General features: G+C 39.6%; 1 protein-coding gene across 1 annotated transcript; it reads right to left on the bottom strand.

The window, feature by feature from the left end:
- Positions 1 to 1,308: 1,308 nt before the first annotated feature.
- On the bottom strand, positions 1,309 to 19,661 carry LOC139455526 (agmatinase, mitochondrial-like). Its single transcript, XM_071237078.1, has 9 exons — positions 19,649 to 19,661; positions 18,953 to 19,077; positions 13,177 to 13,366; positions 11,590 to 11,715; positions 11,155 to 11,330; positions 10,052 to 10,252; positions 9,608 to 9,752; positions 2,228 to 2,322; positions 1,309 to 1,413 (listed from the first exon to the last, which is right to left on the bottom strand). The coding sequence occupies exons 1-9, from the start codon at positions 19,659 to 19,661 to the stop codon at positions 1,309 to 1,311; spliced, it is 1,176 nt and encodes a 391-aa protein (XP_071093179.1).
- Positions 19,662 to 20,405: the final 744 nt, after the last annotated feature.

Raw genomic sequence — 20,405 nt, 5'->3', positions numbered from 1 at the left:
CTCACTCAAGAGTTCAAAGACCCACATAGTTTATCACAATTATTGTATTTTACACAGGTATTCATTACCGACGCTCTCCTGTACACCTTGCATACCTTCACCCAGGAAAGATGGAGATGACCCACTTTCATAAATCCAGCAATGTTTCACACCAGTAGATAAATCATCTTTTTTTAACAGGGAATCGTCTTTACACCCTTAGGTAGATGAAGCAGAGATAAAATAAGTAAAGCCCCCGTATAAACCTACACGTCAAGGTCAAGGGCGCAGCCAGGGGCCTCTTTGTTCAGTTACCTGACACGGTTAATATGGTAAACACTTAAAGTGAACAAAGAAGCTAGTAGGTAGTAGGTAAAGGAAATGAAACGTTTGGTCATTTACACAATTCCATGAAAGACATGGACATCATCTCTGCATCTTTGAATGCAACTGGGATGTAGCTTAACTCCAACTTCAACTTTTAAATAGTCAGATTTGTAAATATCATCCACATGTCCACAATAAAACTTGTTGACAGCTTTACTGAGGCCTTAAATGGCCTTTTTGAGCAAGAGTCATAAAACGCTCTTTGAAATCTTCGTAAAGAGAGCATGCTCGATTGTACCTCTAAAGTTTGGGGAAAGTTTGACTATTAGAAGCTGAAGTCATCCCTCTTATTATATCTTTGTGGAGAGCGGTTTGTCACTCTGACCCGCTATGCATTAATCTATGTTGTTTCACACATATCATTAATTCAGATCCACGAAAGCTATTGATTAGAAGCAATTACAAAACTGACGGTAACCCAGTCCTTATTGCTGACTTTAATGCAAATATGAAACAGATGGGTCGGTTTCACTTGTCTCTTTTATTTTAGTTGAGGTGAGTACATCTGTGGGAAGGGACTTGGATATTTGACATTATTGAATGATCGGCTACCAAAGTGCTTTTCATATACATGTCTTTTTGATACTAATTATAAGATCAGCTATCAAAGAGGTGTCCAAGTATGTCAGTTTTACATATGCATGTACATATCTTATTATACTTAAAGGGGTTTCTATTTATATCAATTTTATACGTTTTGGTTCTTCGCCGAATTTATGATACCTAAATATGGTATGAAGACAAAAACGACGATGGTGAGAAGGCAGTTAAGGTGCGTGGTGTGATATAAGCATATGCATCTGTTGGTCATGAATGAAACAAAACAATGGTATAACAAAGTACATGAGAATCACAACATTAGCTCCATCTGAAAATTGTTCGGCTATCAGCTGATGACTGGTGGCCTTCTGAGAAACCTTTTGAGAGGTTCCATTTATGAGATCACAGCGGGTAGTATTTGACACCGGGAAGGACACATAGCATCTCAAACAAGTAATGTGCTGCTGCCATTGACGTCATATTATTGTTGTCGTAGGGCGGTGATACCTGGAGATGAAACAAGACACGATTCACTTAAACTGTCAGCAGAGGTATCACAGGGACAACATCGAGAAAGGGTAGAGATTCCGAGGTGTTTGTGATGGACGAAGTAGTTTTAGTTGACCTCTTGCTATTTATTCAGTTTTATATAGTTTTGAATAAGGTTTGACATCTTAACATCGGACGTACAAGGCTAACCTCAACCTCGCTTTATGAGGGTTTAATCTAATTGAGTAAGGGGACACGGGTGGCCCAGTCGTCTAAGCGCCGCGATTCGCTGTGCAGAGTTGCGTCCCGTGGACACGCCAGAAACCTATGATTGTGGGTTCGAATCACGGTTGACACTGGCCTTTAGTGACATAGTTTCCACATGCAGTTGTTTCACACTATCATTAATTCATATCCACGAACACTATTGATTAGAATCAACTACAAAACTGACGGTAACCAAATCCTTATTGCTGTCTTTAAGCATCCGTGGTTTGTTGCTAAAAAAGAACGTCAAATAAACTTATATATGACTGATCAAAACCAACTGTTATGTCCTGTGACGGTGCAGGTTAAGCTGCCAGAAAGGCTGTGTAACCAAGTCAACATGATAGACGTAAAACGTCGACGAGACACTAACCAGTCCCAATTATCCGACGAAACAGATTTCACTGGCAAAGGCAAAATAGCAGTGAACATTATATGCATGAAAAGCGAGAGCGTGTATTCAACGTTAAAGAAGACAGGAATGATATGTTGTGTTCTTGTAATACGTGGAACAATGCCAATTAAAAAAGTTACGTGGAACAAAGTGTTGTGGTTTAAGCGTTACCTCCACGACGTCGCCGCCGATGATGTTGAGGCCTCGACAGCCTCTGACCACCTCCAACCCTTGTATCGTCGTCAGACCACCGATTTCCAATGCCCCTGTTCAAATATAGGACCAATTTAATGACACTTTGACCAGATATTAAAGAGAAGCAGTATTTTATTCATAAATGATTCATTTAGCATTCATTTGGGGCAAGGATGCTGGGAGCCACGTGATCTGGAGTTGTCTTCATTCTCTCTGCCAGATTTCGCTACTCGTTCGAAAACCCGACTAGCATCGGTTACGATCCTTTGTCTGGCAGCACAATATTATTGCTCGTGGGGTTTCAACAAGTAGATGTCTACAACATGGGTCACTGACACGCAGTATTACCATCCTGGAGTCATGTTCAAAGGAGTGTTAAACCGAGCTAAGGTGGTAGTTCAGCGTTTAATGTTCTAAGCAACTTAAACTTATTTTTACTTGGGTCTTGATTGTCCTTGAACGGTAGGAATAATTCCAGAGGTTGTTGGTGATTTCTTAACGAATTAGTTTACCCTGTACAATTGGTCGTTAAATTATTTTAACAATTCATTCAACGTTTGTATGGAGATGTTAACAACGACATGGGTTCTCCCTGTCAGTGACGTGTTCCGATTTCACAAGGAGGTATGTGTGCTTGCAACTGATTGTTTTCATTTTGCTTGGTCATAGATACTTTGATCTCGTACATGGATTACAGGGTAAAGTCGTGCGCATGATGCTGGTGTAAGCATCATGTTGGTACTTGCAACAGTTACATCAGTAATAAGGATTTAACTGTGAAGGGATCATTTGAAAAGGTGAATGTTGTTTTACATTGAATTACACCACTACGGTTTGCAGACGGGTTCTCCCTGTGCACGTGCAGAAGTTAGACGATTCGATCTACGGATGGGAATATAAGAATGTCAACTTATTTATTATGAGGAACACAACGTTTCGGAGTATATACTTACTGCTTTACCTGATGAAGCAGTGAGCATATACTCCGAAACATTGTGTTCCCTGTAATTAAAAAAGTTGACAATCCATAAATTCTCTTCCTCAGATCGAATCGTCTCCTTCACCCAATGAAGCAGTAAGCATACACTCCAAAACGATGTGTTCCTCAAATAAAGAAGTTGACATCCATACATTCTCTTCCTTCGGTCGAATCGTCTCCTTCACCCAATGACCGAGTAAGCATACACTCCGAAACATTGTGTTCCTCATAATAAAGAAGTTGACATCCATAAATTCTCTTCCTTATGTGCATCTCTTCTAAATGTCTTTCAAAGACGTGATTCTATCTAGATGAGAAGGGAGAAGCCTTGGTTCAGGATCTGCATTATTTTGAAAAGAACATCGTGTTCGGAGCTTACGTCATGTAAATCCGTATCGCCATTGTCGGGGTCACTAACGTATACGTAAATGAGTGTAGCCACATTATATTTAATCTGCGTCACCAATGGCTGCTACATATAACATGAGCTAAGATCTACAGCGTAGAGGTACGATGGCACAATATACACATTCAGGCGCCGTGGACCACCTGGGTGTCTAACAGGGAGAGAACATTTAGTGATGAGTATGTTCAGGGTGATCTAGTGATGAGCAGGGAGTGGGTGATGAACTCACCAGCTAAAACGGTGATGATGTTCTCTTTAGCAATGGTGCCACACCTGACGACGATGATATCGATGACCTCGATGACGATCCTAGTCAGTACAGTGGTTACATATATTTCTTGTGATTATTCAGGCAATGTTAAAATCAGCTAAGGACGATAATAATGATTGTTGAACTAATGAATACTTTGATGCTTTTGAATTGTGCACTGACACTCCCCCAATGCCTATGTTGATTGCTATGATGTGATTGAAGGCGGCAACCATCATGATGACACGTGATGATGATGATGATGATCATCATCATCTAGTTTTTACTGGTATCACACCGAGTTCCCAGAGACTCGGAGGTTACAGACGCAGCCTACATTTATCAAGGAAATTATCGGCTTGTAATACATCTTTGCTACTACATGTCATACACAATTTGAAAGTTCTAATCCTACCGTTCATAAATATGAATGTCATGTTTATCACATTATTTAAATAATGCATTGATAACTTAAATAAGTTGGTTTTTAACAACAAAATTAAGCTAACACATTCAAAACGTCAAGATTAAACATTAAGGAAGCGAAAATTCTGACGTTTTCGGCAATTTTAAGATTTAATAATAGAGCAATACATTAACTTATTTCTTTTTTATTTTCGTTGTTAAAGTTATTGGAAAATACTGATTAAAAGAATTTTAAGTACGATCTATCATCACATAATTCCTGATAACATTGGCTTTCCGCTCAGTGACATGACCTATTTTTAAAATACGTGTTTAGATCGTGTTTAGGTTACGACCCGTGACAAAGATTTCTCATGCATATATTTTGGCATTAAACATCGTGTCTTGGCCTAAAAATCGAGGCAACAAATGCCGAGATGTGATATGACTTACATTACACGATCGCGTGATAGATTGAAATTGTAACTTGGATATAAGCTTGACAGGTTCTAGAAATATGTTTGTTGATTTAAGTTATTATTTATTTAATTTATTTACGATTTGCTTGAAAGGTCTTTGTATTGCTCTTTGACATTGTCGATGTATGTGTCCCAGATTATTATTGTTTTCAATAACACTGCGTGAAATAGTTCATTATTTAAAGTCTGTTGTGAAAATATGATAAATTGCAATGAAATACGTATTTTCTGACTTTATGAAAAGTGATAGATTTAATAAATGAATGATATGAAACTATATAGCATTTTAAGGTGGCCTGCGGCGTTGAAAGAATTAACGAGCGGAGCAATCTCATTTTTATGATTCATTTATGCTTACAGCTTGAAATAAACAGCAAGGGCCAGCTGAAAATTAAAACTATCAGCCCGAGAACAAATCTGTCGGCCTCGGGCCTACGGGGCGATCTCTATTTCGAACACTAATGATGATGATGATGATACGTGATGATGCTATGTGTTCACTGAATGTAATCTTCTAAGATATAATTCATCATTAAATCATCCTTTCAGGTAATTTAAATAATTGTTTTCTTCGGTTATTTATTCACCAAAAATATTCACAATTATTTCAGATGTAAATAAAAGCAGAGTCAATTGCACGATTCCGACCACTAGGATATATATGAGCATATGTTCATAAATCACTATCAGTTAATGATGATCGCAAGTGATCGCAAAAAGGTAAGTCAATTCTGTTCCACCAGTGGCACCCGTCACAAACACAAGCAAAGGCAAGTCAATGTTTCACCTGTCAAAACACGGAAACATTTTATACGAGTCAAAGTGAGTGTGCGAGTGAGTGAGTGAGTGAGTGAGTGAGTATGTTTTACGTCGCCTTTAGCAATATTCCAACAATAGGGAATTGCATCAGGACACCCGTCACAAACACAAGCAAGTCAATGTTTCACCTGACAAAACACGGGAACATTTTATACAAGTCAAAGTGAGTGAGCGAGTGAGCGAGTGAGTGAGTATGATTTTACGTCGCCTTTAGCAATATTCAAACTATAGGGAATTGCATCAGGACAGGGACATCATATCAAAGTGGCTCATGGACATGCACTAATTCTGAATTCATTGCACACAGTTATTTATCAAGTTAAGGAGTCGTGCAATTATTGCAAGCAGCGAGCGGGACAAAATGCTCAAACCGCTGACTCAGCATTTTGAGGAACCTTCCACTGAAAATATCACAGGGTCATTGGAACCGTGCGGAGACTTAAGTATTATATTTCGCTCCTTGGTCCATGAAATGTAATGCCATTTAGATTGGCGATACTAAATGAGATCTTATGCCCGTCACACGTTTTGCGATAACACTCTGGCTAACCTATAGCCAAGATGTCAAGGGCATACCAAATAAATATAATTGGGACAGAATCTTATGTATTTCACCCAGATCGTGCGAGATGGGATGGTACTATCACAGTGACTCGCACTGTCATATATCCAGCTATGTGATTGGCTGAGTGTAGAGGAGAGTCGTGTTTAGTGTCAATGTTGATATCAATGTGAATACTTCTTTTCTAAATTTTGCGTCTCTGTTTGTTAGTCAAGTTATTCAAAACACAGCTTCTGTGTTGATTTCTGCGTTATGGCTATCTTCACCAGTTTGGTTCAAAAAGCAAACGATAAACCATTGGTACAGGCAGCCAGGTCACAAGTTGGAGTGGTTGATGTTGACCATGATGGGTTTTTTATGTTGTTTCTTAAAAACAACAACTGGGTTTTGACGTGTTTTGTTTGTTGTTGTTTAACGCCGCGCTCAGCAATTTTCCAGCTATATGACAGCGGTCGATAAGGTCGATAAATAATTTAGTCTGAGCCAGACAATTTAGTGATTGACATTATGAGCATCGATCCACAGAATTGGGATACGATGACATGCTTCAACCAAGTACGCGAGCCTGACTACCCGATCCCGTTAATCGTCTCTTACGACAAGCATCGTCGCCTCTTACGGCAAGCATGGGTTGATGAAGACCTATTCTCTACCCGGATCTTCACGAGTCGTTTTAGAAGTAAGACGATGCTATCAAGGTGGACATTTGGTCCGAACCAAAACTGAAAAGGGCGTGATCTGACTGGATTCCTTTCGTTACTGTAGTAGCACAGCTCGAACATTTGCACATGAAGGATTGTCCTGTGAGAATGAACGGGAACTGATCTTCGTATTTAGTACGTGCTTTTTTACATTCGCTGTTGTCTGTAGAAGGTTATCCTAGCTATGTAGCTAGATATTGTCCACAAAGGAGATTCCTCATTTAATAATGTCGAACCAACAAGGACCAGACGTGTCCCGTGTATTTCACACTTGTTACTAGTCCAAACGTTGTCATTTGGTCTCATGTCACCAGAAGTGACGCCGCTTTTAGCAATATTCCAGCAATATCACGGCGGACTCTAGGAATGGGCTTCACACATTGTACCCATGTCGGGAATCGAACCCGGGTCTTCGGCGTGACGAAACACAAGGCTACCCGACCGCCCTCTTAACATTTAAGAAGAAATATCATACTTATAAGCATCTAGTGTCCTTCAAGAAGTCAATATCAGTTGGTCATAGTTTTGCAACGCTTTTTCATTCGCCAATGCCTGTTTCTTTCTCTGTTGCTTCGTTTCGTCTATGCTACTGGTAGACACACAATTGATATATCTGGTGATGTGGTCATTACTCTTACGAGATGCACTAATATACCATTCCGTTTGTTGTTTTACGCCGCAGTCGTAATTATCCCAGGTTGATCAGCACGGCATGTAAATAAGATAGAGTTCAGGGCAGTCAAAGGAGTGGTTGATATCAAGAGCACCGCCCATCGCCGTCAGGGTACGATGACACGCAATCATCCAAGTCATCGAGCATGACCCGATCAAATTTAGCCGTCTCTTACAACAAGCAATTGAGTGCTGCGGATGGTCACTGGGACGTAAAACTAGTCTAGTCACACACTAGTTCAGTGACACTCTTCCTTAATTGGCATCGTCACAGTTCAGCAAAGTCCGGCGATCGTCATACGCCGGTGTCTCTACGTTTATTGTTAGAGAATTTATGAACCGTTATTGTATTCTCTGGCTGTTTAATCGCAAACTTTTATCATGTATTGATTTGATATATGTTGTCTTATATATGTTTGCTACCCTTATTCATGTATGGAAAATGGGCGGTGGGGTTGTAGTTAAAGCGTTCGTTAGTCAAGCAATGTCAGAAGCCCATTCCTGGTGTCCCGTGATACTGCTTGATATTGCTGGAATATTGCTAAAAGCGGCGTAAAACCATACTCACTCACTCATGTATGGAAAATAAGTAACTAGTACTTGTAGATTATTTCTCTGGTATTTATGATCAATTTTGCCATCCCAATGTACATACCTGGTCGTTTATCTTAAGTGTTACCGTTGGATAGCTTATGTTCAGCGCTTTATTTTGGTATCTACATCTCCCAGATTGGTTTAGTAGTTAGTTTGCTATTCGGGTCAGATAACACACTTTGCTCACCAGTCTATAGCATTCCCCCGGCTGACCCAGAGAGGTTGCTCTCTCCGAGGTCCGCGTGTCCCGTATGAAACCCTTGGCGAAATCAAGTCTTTACCCCCAGGTATCGCTAGACCGTTAAGGGTTCGTCTTTCTACTGGTTTTGTCAGGTCGAAAGTAAGTGTTAGTAAGTAATTACGGAGCAGTTTTAATCAAGAACTGGCTTACTCCGGTGGTTCTGATCTAAAACTTATAAGCTACGTTTTTATATTTCATATTCCGTTTCTCTAGTAATCCGTGGACTTACATGTGAATATCTAGTTGAGATCAAGTGCCTACTAACTATTGGGAGTTAGGTTACTCCTTTTGGTCGAGTACCTTTCTTAATGATTGTGAGTAAAAAAAACCCGTGGGTCAAGAACATTGTATTTTTGGGAAGTCTTCCTTCCTACTTCCTTAGCCAGTTTAAGTGACTCAGACTTTAGTCTGAGACAAGTTTTCTATTCAGGCGTTTTTCGTCTTTTGTATAGTCCAAGAGTCATGCTTTAGGGATAAACCCTCGGTGTTCATTTCTCCCTATCTTATTCCGTTGAGGGTATTACTGTCACACAGATGCTTTCCTAATCTGCTTGTATATTTATTCTGATTTAATTAATCAGTGATCATTGGCAGTGTTAACTGGGTTTTTGATCCTTTAGTTTGTCGTCTATTGATACAATTAGCTGATAGTAATAAAACTGAACTGTTACCACGTTTTCAACAAATACTGTATTCTTGTTTAATGACACCCTGGTCGCAGGAGCACAGCTCCGTGACAGGGAACTACTCTTAACCCACGTGGGGTGTTATATCAGTAGTACTTAATTGAAGTTCGATCAAATGAGGCAATAAACTAAAAAGGGATACAAGATTTAAATCATGTTTGTAAAATACTATCAGTCTTATATATGGCATGAAATATTATAGTTCTTCTCGTTGACATACATATTTATACTCATTTTATACTCCGCAGGTTTAGCACTTTCCTCAAATGGGATTCTTTATATATTCAATCACAAACGCTCTCTGTTGAGTGGGGTATCCAACCTTTCCTTGTCAAACTGATGGCCCGTTAGTGACAAAAAGGCGCTTCTTTATGAACGTCAAATGAGCTGAGGACAGTGAGACGCTTGAGTTTGACCAGCTTATCCCCTTACATCTATTCTGAATTTTTTTCTCAGTTTTCATGAATGCCCCAACGTCATAATAAATTGTCAGATTAATAAGAGTATAGTGATGCGGCACGGGTATTTGGTTTCATGGTATATCTTGTCATCAAATTATTACCTGTTCCCGGAGCGAATGAAGGGTCAAGGGCGTCGATATCAAAGGTCACATATACGGGTATGTCTCCCATCATGGCTCTTACTTCTTCCATGAGGGGCGTGAGGGACTTGTGCCAGCATTCCTCCGCGCGAACCACACGGAAACCCTGAAACAGATGTTTGTCGATATTGCAGTATTTTGAGTACAGCTTAACAACAGTTGTGCAAGCAGCTAGTTTGCACTAAGCTTGCGTTTAGCCTGCTTTTTGATTGCGTTTAACGTTAATCGTTAATGAATGGTTGCTCTTTTTGGCTATAACCAATTTACAAACAGAAATTACCATCTCTGTAACCGGAAGTACAGCCTCATCTCACCTTCAGCATCCACGTGTGATGTAACTGCATTAGGCTCTCGTTTATACACATGCTCTGGGGTATTTACATTCAGTTTGGAGTATCAGCTGACCTGGTCAATGCCCCATTGTACGTAGTCCATGGAATACCCGCCTCCACGGATGCCAATCTGCACGGTCTTCTCCGGAATGATGCACCCGTCCTCCACGGCACGTCTGATGGGGGTGGAGTGGCAGATCTTGTCCCCGGCTATATTGTCCACCGTGTCCGTGTGGGCGTCTAGCTGGATCAGTCCCATGGGTCCGTGCTTCTCCTGAATCATCATCATCATCGTCAACACATAACCCGCATGTACAATATCCTCCTCCTCCTCCTCCTCCTCCTCATCATCATCATCATCATCATCGTCATTGTCAACAACATATCCCGAATGCACAATATCATCATCATAGTCATCATCAGTGGTTTCGTTGCCGTTTCATTGGATCAGAATTTTTCTTCGTTTGCTTCAATTACAATTAAATAATACATTTTCTTTATCAGAAAGAACGAAATGATCATATCATGTTATCAATATGATAAAACAATCCCATAAACTTGGTATCACGATCCGTTAAATATGCAAAAGAGGTCGTCTTTGAGTAATCTCTGTACACCGATCTGATGATTACTGGCTGAAACACAGTATAATGTCTCCTAAATGAGTAGCGATATTCCAGGTATATGAAGCGGTGCGGGTTGTAAATAACCGAATCTGGACCAGACAATCCAGTAATTAATATTGTGAACAACGAACCACGCCGTCAGGATACGATGACATGCAATCAACCAAACCACAGAGCCTGACAACTCCATCCATTTAGTCGCACCATACGACCAGCATAGGTTGAATCCAAGAATCCATATTATATTACTCAAGCTTTATATTCCTTAGCGGTATCTAAAGTTACTATAGTGGATAGCAACATGTCTTAAAGTGCGATTATTTTAAGAATGATATATGACCATCGTCATTCCTAATAAAAAATTTCGTATCGTAACTGAATTAAACGTCTCGTTATGCAATACATGTACCTTCATTATCAGAGCTGTGCTAACATTATTAATTGTGGTCTTCAAATGACCTTATTGGAGTTAAAACCGGGATTTAGTACATATTTATAACGAGCTCGGCAAGAGTTATGGCTCTCACCTACTCACTCACTCACGCTTTACCTTCAGTGCCTGGAGTATTGGGTAGGTGAGGGTGTGATCGCCACCTATCGTCAACGGGATACACTCTACGTTTGTGTAATATCTTCGAATTTCCTCGCATGCGGTAACCAGATTATACTGATTAAGTCTAACGTCACCCACGTCTGCTACCAGGAGAGACTCGAACGGGGCAGCACCTGAAAAACAGTATAATGCAGCTCCGTATTTTTTCATTCGCTTTTATCTTCATCATCATCATGATCATCGTCATTGTCATTATTGTCGTCCATTTTTTATAAATTTTATTCTATTTTTTATATATTATTATTATTATTTGAGAGAGAGAGAGAGAGAGAGAGAGAGAGATTCTTCCTTTTGTCGGATGGAAATCACTATCAATTATTGAACTTTGAAAGGTCTGTAATTATTTATCTTTTGTTCTTCTGCTATTCTCACCTGTGCTTGCATTAAGTGATTTAAGGTAGACGGACTCAACTCTCACATTTCTCGGACCCATCCTGGTACCATTGCGGTACCCGACCCCCATATCAAGGGGGACACCGATGAAACCTACATCTAAACCTGTCAATAAAAAAAGAAAAAAAGTACACATGCTATTCTTACTGCGTATATAGAATCGTTGATCTAGTAGGGGCTTTGATCTCCGGCCGCGTCATACCAAAAGACATAACAGATGGTATTTGTTGTTACCCTGCCTGGTGCTCGGTATTTAGGGGCTAAAACAAGAACTGGTCGGCTCGGAGTCAGTATACTGTGCCTGTGTGGGGTATTCATGTTAAACTGCGGCATGGTATCTCAGTGAGCTAGCACTATAAATCGGCATCAGTCCGGACTAGTACAAGCAGCCACACACACACGTATGCACGTCACTATATAAGAGCAATAATCTTGAAAGAGACGTTAAACCCCATTTCATCTCACCACCAAGGACCAAAATATTTAAGAAGCATATTAGCTGATATGCATAAGAAATCATATCATATCATAGCTTAAGAGAACAGTATTCATATTGCAAATCGGATACAAAAAGTGTGACTAACTATGACTAATTTCATCATTGAAACCCAGTATTTTATCTATTTTTTTTCTACATATGAACTTTAACGCTGTGTTGTATAACATAGGCAAATAGTTTCTATTATCTCTATCCTGAGTTCTACGAGGCATTATTATAGTAACATGTAAATAAAAAGTTATTTGTCTCAATGTTTAGTACTAATGAATATTAAATGGAGTTGATGTCCTTATGGTTGAAGCGCTTTATGGTCAAGCCGAAGCCCCGGATTTGATTCCAATATCGGAACAATGTGTGAACGTCGTACTGTTGCTGGCATATAGCAAAAAGCGACATAAAGCCATACACTTTCTAAGTTCTAGTTTTAATTGTATCGGGACTGACATTTGTAATGCGAAGGTTAGATGATTACGCATCCGATGGTTTTGGTGAGCGTATCAATGATCAAGATATAACAGTGAGTGAATATGGTTTTACGTCGCTTTTAGCAATATTCCAGCGTGAGCGCGGCGGCGGACACAAGAAATGGGCTTCACACATTGTACCCATGTGGGGAATCGAAACTAGGCCTTCGGCGTAACGAGCGAACGCCTTAACCATTAGCCAACCCCTGTGCCCCTCAAGACACAACAGAAGTCCTCAGCAATTGTCAGAAACCGTCTTACAAAGAATCTGCGATACAACGTATTTCGGGACCATGCGTCAATCTGGACCAGTTTGATACACCTCTCAATGTATCTGTCTACAAGTGTTACCGACCCGTGAAGATCCGGGGTAGAATTGGTCTTCAGCAACACATGCTTGTCGTAAAAGGCGTCTAACGGGATCGGGTGGTCAGGCTCGCTGACTTCGTTGATGCATGTCGTCGTATCCCAATTGCGTAGAACTATGCTCATGATATCAATCACTGGATTGTCTGGTCCAGACTCGAATATTTACAATCTGTCGTCTGTAGCTGGGATATTATTGGTGAGTGCGGCGTTAAACAAACAAACAAACAAGGTTACCCTTTGTTGTTGCTTGTGACGGGAGTCTCATCATCGTACAGATTCCAGCTGGACGGGGCAGTACATCCGGGGACAGGGGTTGGTTGAAGGCGGCCGCCCGTGGGGTGGTGCAAAATGCTCGGTGGGTCGTGGATTGTTTGACCATGCCAGACAAAAGTCGGCCAGCAGATAATAAAGTTCTCTGAAACATCTAATGATGAGGATGCAGCATGAAAATATGGTAATGGTAATTATTGTTTTTGTCTAAGTAAACTGGGCGACGAAAGAAAGAAAAGGTCGAGTTCCATGATCGATAAAAAAAATAACAAGAAGAGGTTTTGTTGTGAATTATATACATAATCTAGGGAGGGGTAACAAATGATTGATCAACCACAGTTTGAATAAAATTGTGCAATCACAGGTAATGTCAGCTCAAGTTAAACAATGGTGGGGTAAGAAATTTCATTTTCAAAAGTTGTCTGAAATGTCACCAAAACATTGTCAGACACACTACAAGTTCATTGTCGACACAGTTGCCTTCATTAGCGTGTATGACCTCCAGCTGCCTTAATGTATGCTGTGATACGCCGCCTCGTCGATGACGTCAGTCTACTGATGACGTGGACTGGAATCCGTTGTCACTCGTCTCAGGGCCTGCTACAATTCTTGTCTGTTGACGGGAGGCTGATGGCGTGCTCTAATCTGTCTGTCAAGATGGTCCCACAGATGTTCAATAGGATTCATATCGGGTGAATGGGCAGGCCAGGGCAAAACGTCAACGTTCTGCTTGTTTAGAAAGTTCCGAGTCAGTCTTCCAATGTCCCCTGCTGTTGGTTCGTGTTGAAACAATGTCCCCTGCTCATGGTTTTGTAAGAACGGAAGCACAACTGGCTGCAACACTTGGTCTCTGTACAGCACAGCGTTCAGGTTTCCCTGTATAATCACCAAATCAGTCTTCTGATCTCCACATATACCGCCCCACACCATGACACCTCCCCCGCCGAATGGATGGACCTTTCGAATACACACCGGAGCCAAACGTTCCCCTCTGCGTCGATAAACTCCTTCTCTGCCGTCATTTCGAAACAAGTTAAACCGACTTTCATCAGTAAACAGCACTCGACGCCAATTTCTCACTTGCCAGCATCGAACCTGCCTCGCCCATCGAAGTCTCAGGCGCTGTTATCGCTGTATTTAGGAAAATTACATTACTTTCATTTCTGAATCAGTGGAAGGGACTTGGCTATTTGACCATTGTTAAACAAGTCAGATCATTGAAATACCTGAAGATTAAGTATCCGATTCTTGATTGAAGAAACAGATCAAAAAGACAAAAAGAAGGGGGGCATGCCTACTTCTTGTCTGAAAGTCTTATGCCAAATTTTCACGTACAAGTCATTAATGGGGACGTCCAGCATTTCTCATATTGTTTTCTCAATAACTTCAGATGGCATTTGCTTTCATTTTATAAATTGCCCTGAACCTCTGAGGATAGAGATGTAATTATATCTATGGTCACCACGTTTAGTAACAAATGCCCCATGGATCAAGGAATGAAGATTTCCCTTAGATTGTTCGACACTCTTTGAACACCAGATACATGTAATCAAATGTTTCCTTCTTTTTGAAATTTCAAATTCCTTGCATCTCTCAAACTTATCAATTACAATATTGAACCACTTCATCACTACTTCTCTCCTTCCGATAAATATCCCTTCACGGCCTAATCTTAAATTGGCCCAGTAGAATTTCCACGTGGTTTGTCAAAAGATTCCAGCAAAGTAAATGAAACGTGGGGATATTTGAAACAATGCGAAATAACTGAATTACTGTGCTTTTTCCCACACATTTTCTTTTTGTCAGCATGAGCTCGATTTTTATAATGTTATTTTTTAATCTACGTCATTTTCAGCATATGTCTATTCCATAACAAGTTAGGAACTCATATAACTTAATTAACTAGAAAATAATAATAATCACAGTGTGGCTTCACAGAGTGACTAAATGTCTAATCATGTACACGACAAACCACTTGCCAAGACGAGGTTGATGTTTTTTCCCATAATAACATTATTTTTCTGAAAGTTTAGCAAGCCTATACATGAAAATAAAGAGAATGAATTGGTCAGGTCTCTCTGACATATTGCTGGAGGAAGCCTTGGTTGCCTTTGGCTCCATCTGAAGAAGCGAGTTCATATGCATGTCCAACAGCATTGCTGACCTATTTTTCTAAAGAGTGTACAATACACGTTTAGAACTTTCCCGTGCTGTTCAACATACGGAAAGACAACTAGTCCTTGTATGTCTTGTGTTTCTCAAGCTTTCCTTTGAGGTTCTCACCAAAAGATTTGGAACTCAATATATATCTAACAAAAATCAGTGTTCTTCTTCTGCTGTGGGATAATTCATTGCAATAAATTCTATAACATGGGTTTCTGTGAGTTTCATTGGTCTCAATTTGTCTTTATCATTTTCCTTCGAATCCTTATGAGAAAATGTTTTCTTTGCCTCTTTTCTTTGCTCAATCCCTCAGTGATCCATGTTCCCTTGACCCTGAATTTCTTCCTTCCTTCTGAATGGCAGAATATGCAGTCCCATTTGAACGAAGTCACTTGGCCAGGGTGACAACCACACGTTTTGACACTTGTGTTTCCGTGTGTATGAACATATTCATATTTCCACATCTACCCATACTGTACACTAGGGGTAGTGACAGCACTGTAAAGACCTGTAGACATTGTTGGTCCCAAGGCTGAATAACAATCTGGTCACTGGCGGGATATGATCTCAGTATCTAGGGCATTTGGCTGCTTTCCCACTCCGAACATGATGGTCCTGGAGGATCAGAGTGTGAGGAGAGGCGATTGAGATTCATGGTGAATCAATAGTAAAGTTTTGTCTGGGTTCAACACTGTAACATTACATCGAGTGAATAATGTTCTCACGATATTTAACCATACGATCTGCCATTGCTGGTATGTACTGTTGATCCATTTGGTTTCTCGGATATCTACCGGCAAAAGCATGGTTTGGTGAGAGCGCGGCACTGAGGTTAAATGAAAAGAACGACAGAGGCTTCCGATCTTAGATAGGGTTTCCAGTAGTCTATATACACGATGTTGTCTTCTGAGTAACTTTTGTATTCTTTTTTTTTGTTGCAAAAAAGAGCCCTATTATCATTATTATTATTGAACTCATGATATTTTTCCTGCATATTACGTTTTGCCTCTTTACATTTAACATAATACCATTGTTTTGTTTTTTGTACATTTGATTCATGTTTGGAGGCTTTGTTGATAATTTGTTGACGGTTTGTAAAATATCAGAGAAGGCACCAACGAGTGCTTCACTTTCAGAACTATCTTGGAGGCTGGAGGTTAACATAAAATTGTTTAAGAAAGTTTGAATATTTAAGCTAGAAGTAGCATGTTCAACACATATGTGACTAAATGAATACCGGCGTCTTCTACCCCTGCATTTATTGTAAAGGTTGTGAAAAAATATGCCAATAATATGAAAACATATATTTAAAACACTTAATGAAGAATAGAACTTATAAATATTATGATTGTACTGTTAATATACATTTTAACTTTTCATATGTGTCATTCACATTGTGAATATATCCTATAACTACCAGTATCCTCACTTTGTTTGAAAAGAGCAAACCCAACTCACTGAGCCTCTTAATTTGTGCTGACCATCTGCATAGATTTAGACCACTTGGTCTAATGAGAGCTGACAGGCACTGGTGCTCCCCATGGCCCAGCTATGCAGTGATATGTCAGGTGGTATCATATTGCCTGATTTTATCTCTACATTTTTCTTAGGAGTATAACTAAGAAAACAACCAAGAGTATGTTTTGTTACATTTCAAAGATATTTCATTATCAAGGAAAATATAGATATTTTTTATGTATATTGAAGTACTGCATGGGGAACAGGGTTATTGCTTTTCGTAGGAAGCGATTAAAATAGATCTCGTGGTGGGGCTTTGTGTGAGGGACATTGATCGTGATATCAACCCCTGGTTTGTCTGGCCCAGGTTCCATTTACACGTCGCCATGGTGAAGCTGGAATATTTTTTGACTGGCGTAAAACAGCATGCAACAACACACAATACCAGGATTTGCTTGTCAAAGTCATGCGAACCTGGATAAGATCATAAATAAAGTACAGGTGACAACAATATATGCACAATCATGCCAAAAACAATGCCCCGGACACAACATCTCTGACACTGCATTCGCTCGTCACGCCGAAGACCCGAGTTCGATTCCCGACATGGGTACAATTTGTGAAGCCCATTTCTGGTGTCCCCCGCCGTGATATTGCTGGAATATTGCTAAAAGCGGCGTAAAACCATACTCACTCACTCACTCACTCTGACACTGCATAACTGATAAATGCGAGAGAGCTTTGTACGAAACACGGGGATTTCAGTCCACCAGCAGAAACAAGGAATGATTTGGTGTTAACTTTTTAAAACAATATTGTACTTACCATGTGCATCTCTATCAAAGACACATTCGCGTGTATTTGCACGGTTTCAGTCTGGTTCTCTTAGTGTGGCCTATATTTAACACGATGGCGTCTCATTTGATTATAGACTGTTAATGGGTTCCTTGTTGTCATTAGTTATACGTATAGATAAGCACCTCAGTACAGCCCATAGTGTGCGGATTAAACCAGTACAAATGGCAAACTACAAATACCACTAGCCAACCAGAAGAACTCAAGCAAGTCTAGATTTTATTCTGTTTCATAAATTTGTTTTCGTTGCATCGTCACGCCTGGGTCCGTGTTTGTACAAACATAGGCCCAGATTCGATTTACAGGTCGCCATGATGCAGCTGAAATGTTGTTAACTGTGACCTAAACGAATATGCAAGCCTGAATGTTACCGAATATCCGATCAGCTTGTCAAAGTCATGCAAACCTGGATAAGATGACAAAGGAATACATGTAGGTGACAACAATAAGTGCAAAACATGCCAAAACCAGTCAACCTTAGAGGACATTCTATCAATTTTATTAGATTTTATTAATTTCCGCTTGAACGGTTGTAACTGAACTTAAATTTGATTTACTCATACCGCTTTACACAGCATGATACAATGTTATTTAGATTGATAATTTCGAGATATCTATTGATATAGTCGAACTAAATCGACCTGTTTGAATCGCTGACTGTTTCTATTTCCGCTTCTACAGTTTAACAGTGATAATTAGATGAAATTATTTTCGAGTCATGACCATATGTGAATTGTTTACTGCTAATATTACACTGACAACATGTTGCAATGTTTAATTGCAAAGCCCCTAAAATTCTAGTTTATTGCCTTATAAATATTATGCTGCACACAGATTCTGCAGGATATCGATTCAGCAGTGAGGTGGGGTGGGGGTGGGGGTGGGGGTTGTGCTGGGGGTGTGAGGTGACAAAGGGATCAGCGTCTTGAAGCCGGGCAGGGTAAGTATCTTTCTACGTCTTTTGGTATGACACGGTCGGAGATCGAACCACCGACCTTCTGCTCTCTGGCAGATTCTCTGTCCACAATACCACCGAGGCGGGTGTTGAATTAAAGCTAGAAGAGATTAAACAAAATCATGAATATCTTATGGGTTGAAACAAAGGACACAAATTATAACTCGCGCAGCATGGGTATTTTTTAAGATTGTGAAAGACTAGCGTAGCATACATTGCAATGAAATGGGATAGCAAGCGTTGAGGTGGACAACATTACAAGGAGACACACAGACTTGGTCAAGAAAAATGAGTTGCAATATTGCCTACCATAATATGTCCTCTTATTAAAAGTTGAGATGTTACACCAGCGTCCAAGTGAAACGACCTTTCCAACACTCCCAGAAGCGCTGTGGTTGTATTTAGGCCACACACACATATATTTATATGTGATGCTCATGACTACTGCTTACATGTGATTGGTCCGTGTTCATGAATAATAATACTGTCTTCAATAGCTCCCACATAAATATAAAACGCCCACGCCAGAGAATAACTCAATTATCCCCCGAAAAAGATTCCATTGCGCGTAAAAGGCAAGTTAGCGATGAAAATTAATGTGAATGGATCACTTAAAATCAGTGATTTCAGTGGTGGTCAAGAAACGGGTACGCATGTCCTGCCCTAATGGTATCACCTGCCACTCACTCAAAGTGCATAAAAAATAAGTGTTTGTTTGTTGTCTGCCGCCACACAGCAGTAAACAAACCAGACAATCAATGATTGACTAGAAAACCCAGTAACACGATAGCGCATTTACTGATTTTAAAAAAATGTAAATAAAAACGATATCATTTGTGTAGAGGTTATGCTGCATATAAATAAAGACAATGTGACACGGCAGATTGGTGGGAGATGTACCTTTGATATCCACCACCGTTAAGATCTGAACAAGCTAATCTTAATCGAGCATGTATTACTTGTACAGATCGATCACCTTCATAGAAATCCGAGATACTGAGTTACCTTTACGCCCCATTGCTGACTTAAAAGATGCACAAAGACGACACTTTCTGGCGCTCTGAACTCATATTTAAAATCATTGTTCCCATGGATTTCAGTGTTTTGGACAGTAATAATTATTTAATACATTTTGAGGTGTCATTTTGTGCTTTTGTCTCGCATTGTATGTATATGCGTTTTGTACATGTATTGTATGTGTATTGCATTTGCATTGTATATGTATTGAATATGTATTGTATATGTATTGTATATATATTGTATTCGTATTGTATGTGTATTGTATTGTATCGTGGTTTTACTGATATTTGTACAAGAAATTGTGTTGAATATGTTCACTTGACAAAACATCAATTATCACTTAAGCGAGAGAACATATTTAACACAGTATAATAATAAGACATGAATAAATATTTTTTTAAAGTTCATTCTCCCATAAACGCAGAAAAAATTGAAGTAAATTCCTAAGTGAACATTTTCAAATTATCATCGTTGAAAAACAAATGACACAGTTTCAAAACCAGAAATAGAAAGCAGCAGAATGCAGTTAATGAATTACTTCATAAAGTGCTCAAAATGTGCATTAATGTGAAGACACTTAAATGAATATACAAAAAACCCACAAATACCACAAATAGATACAAAAAAACAAAACAACAAATACTGTTTCAAATATTTTTATAGATAAGATTGTTTATTAAATGTCTATTCTGTTTAATAGTTTAAAGTAAAGTACTCTTGGAAAACAATCTTAATTCTGTAA

The sequence above is a fragment of the Haliotis cracherodii genome, unplaced genomic scaffold, assembly GCF_022045235.1.
Source record: "Haliotis cracherodii isolate W230 unplaced genomic scaffold, xgHalCrac1.p SCAF_1, whole genome shotgun sequence".
NCBI lineage: Eukaryota > Metazoa > Mollusca > Gastropoda > Lepetellida > Haliotidae > Haliotis > Haliotis cracherodii.
The sequence above is the reverse complement of the archived record's forward strand: the minus strand, read 5'-3'. Positions and strand labels throughout refer to the sequence as shown.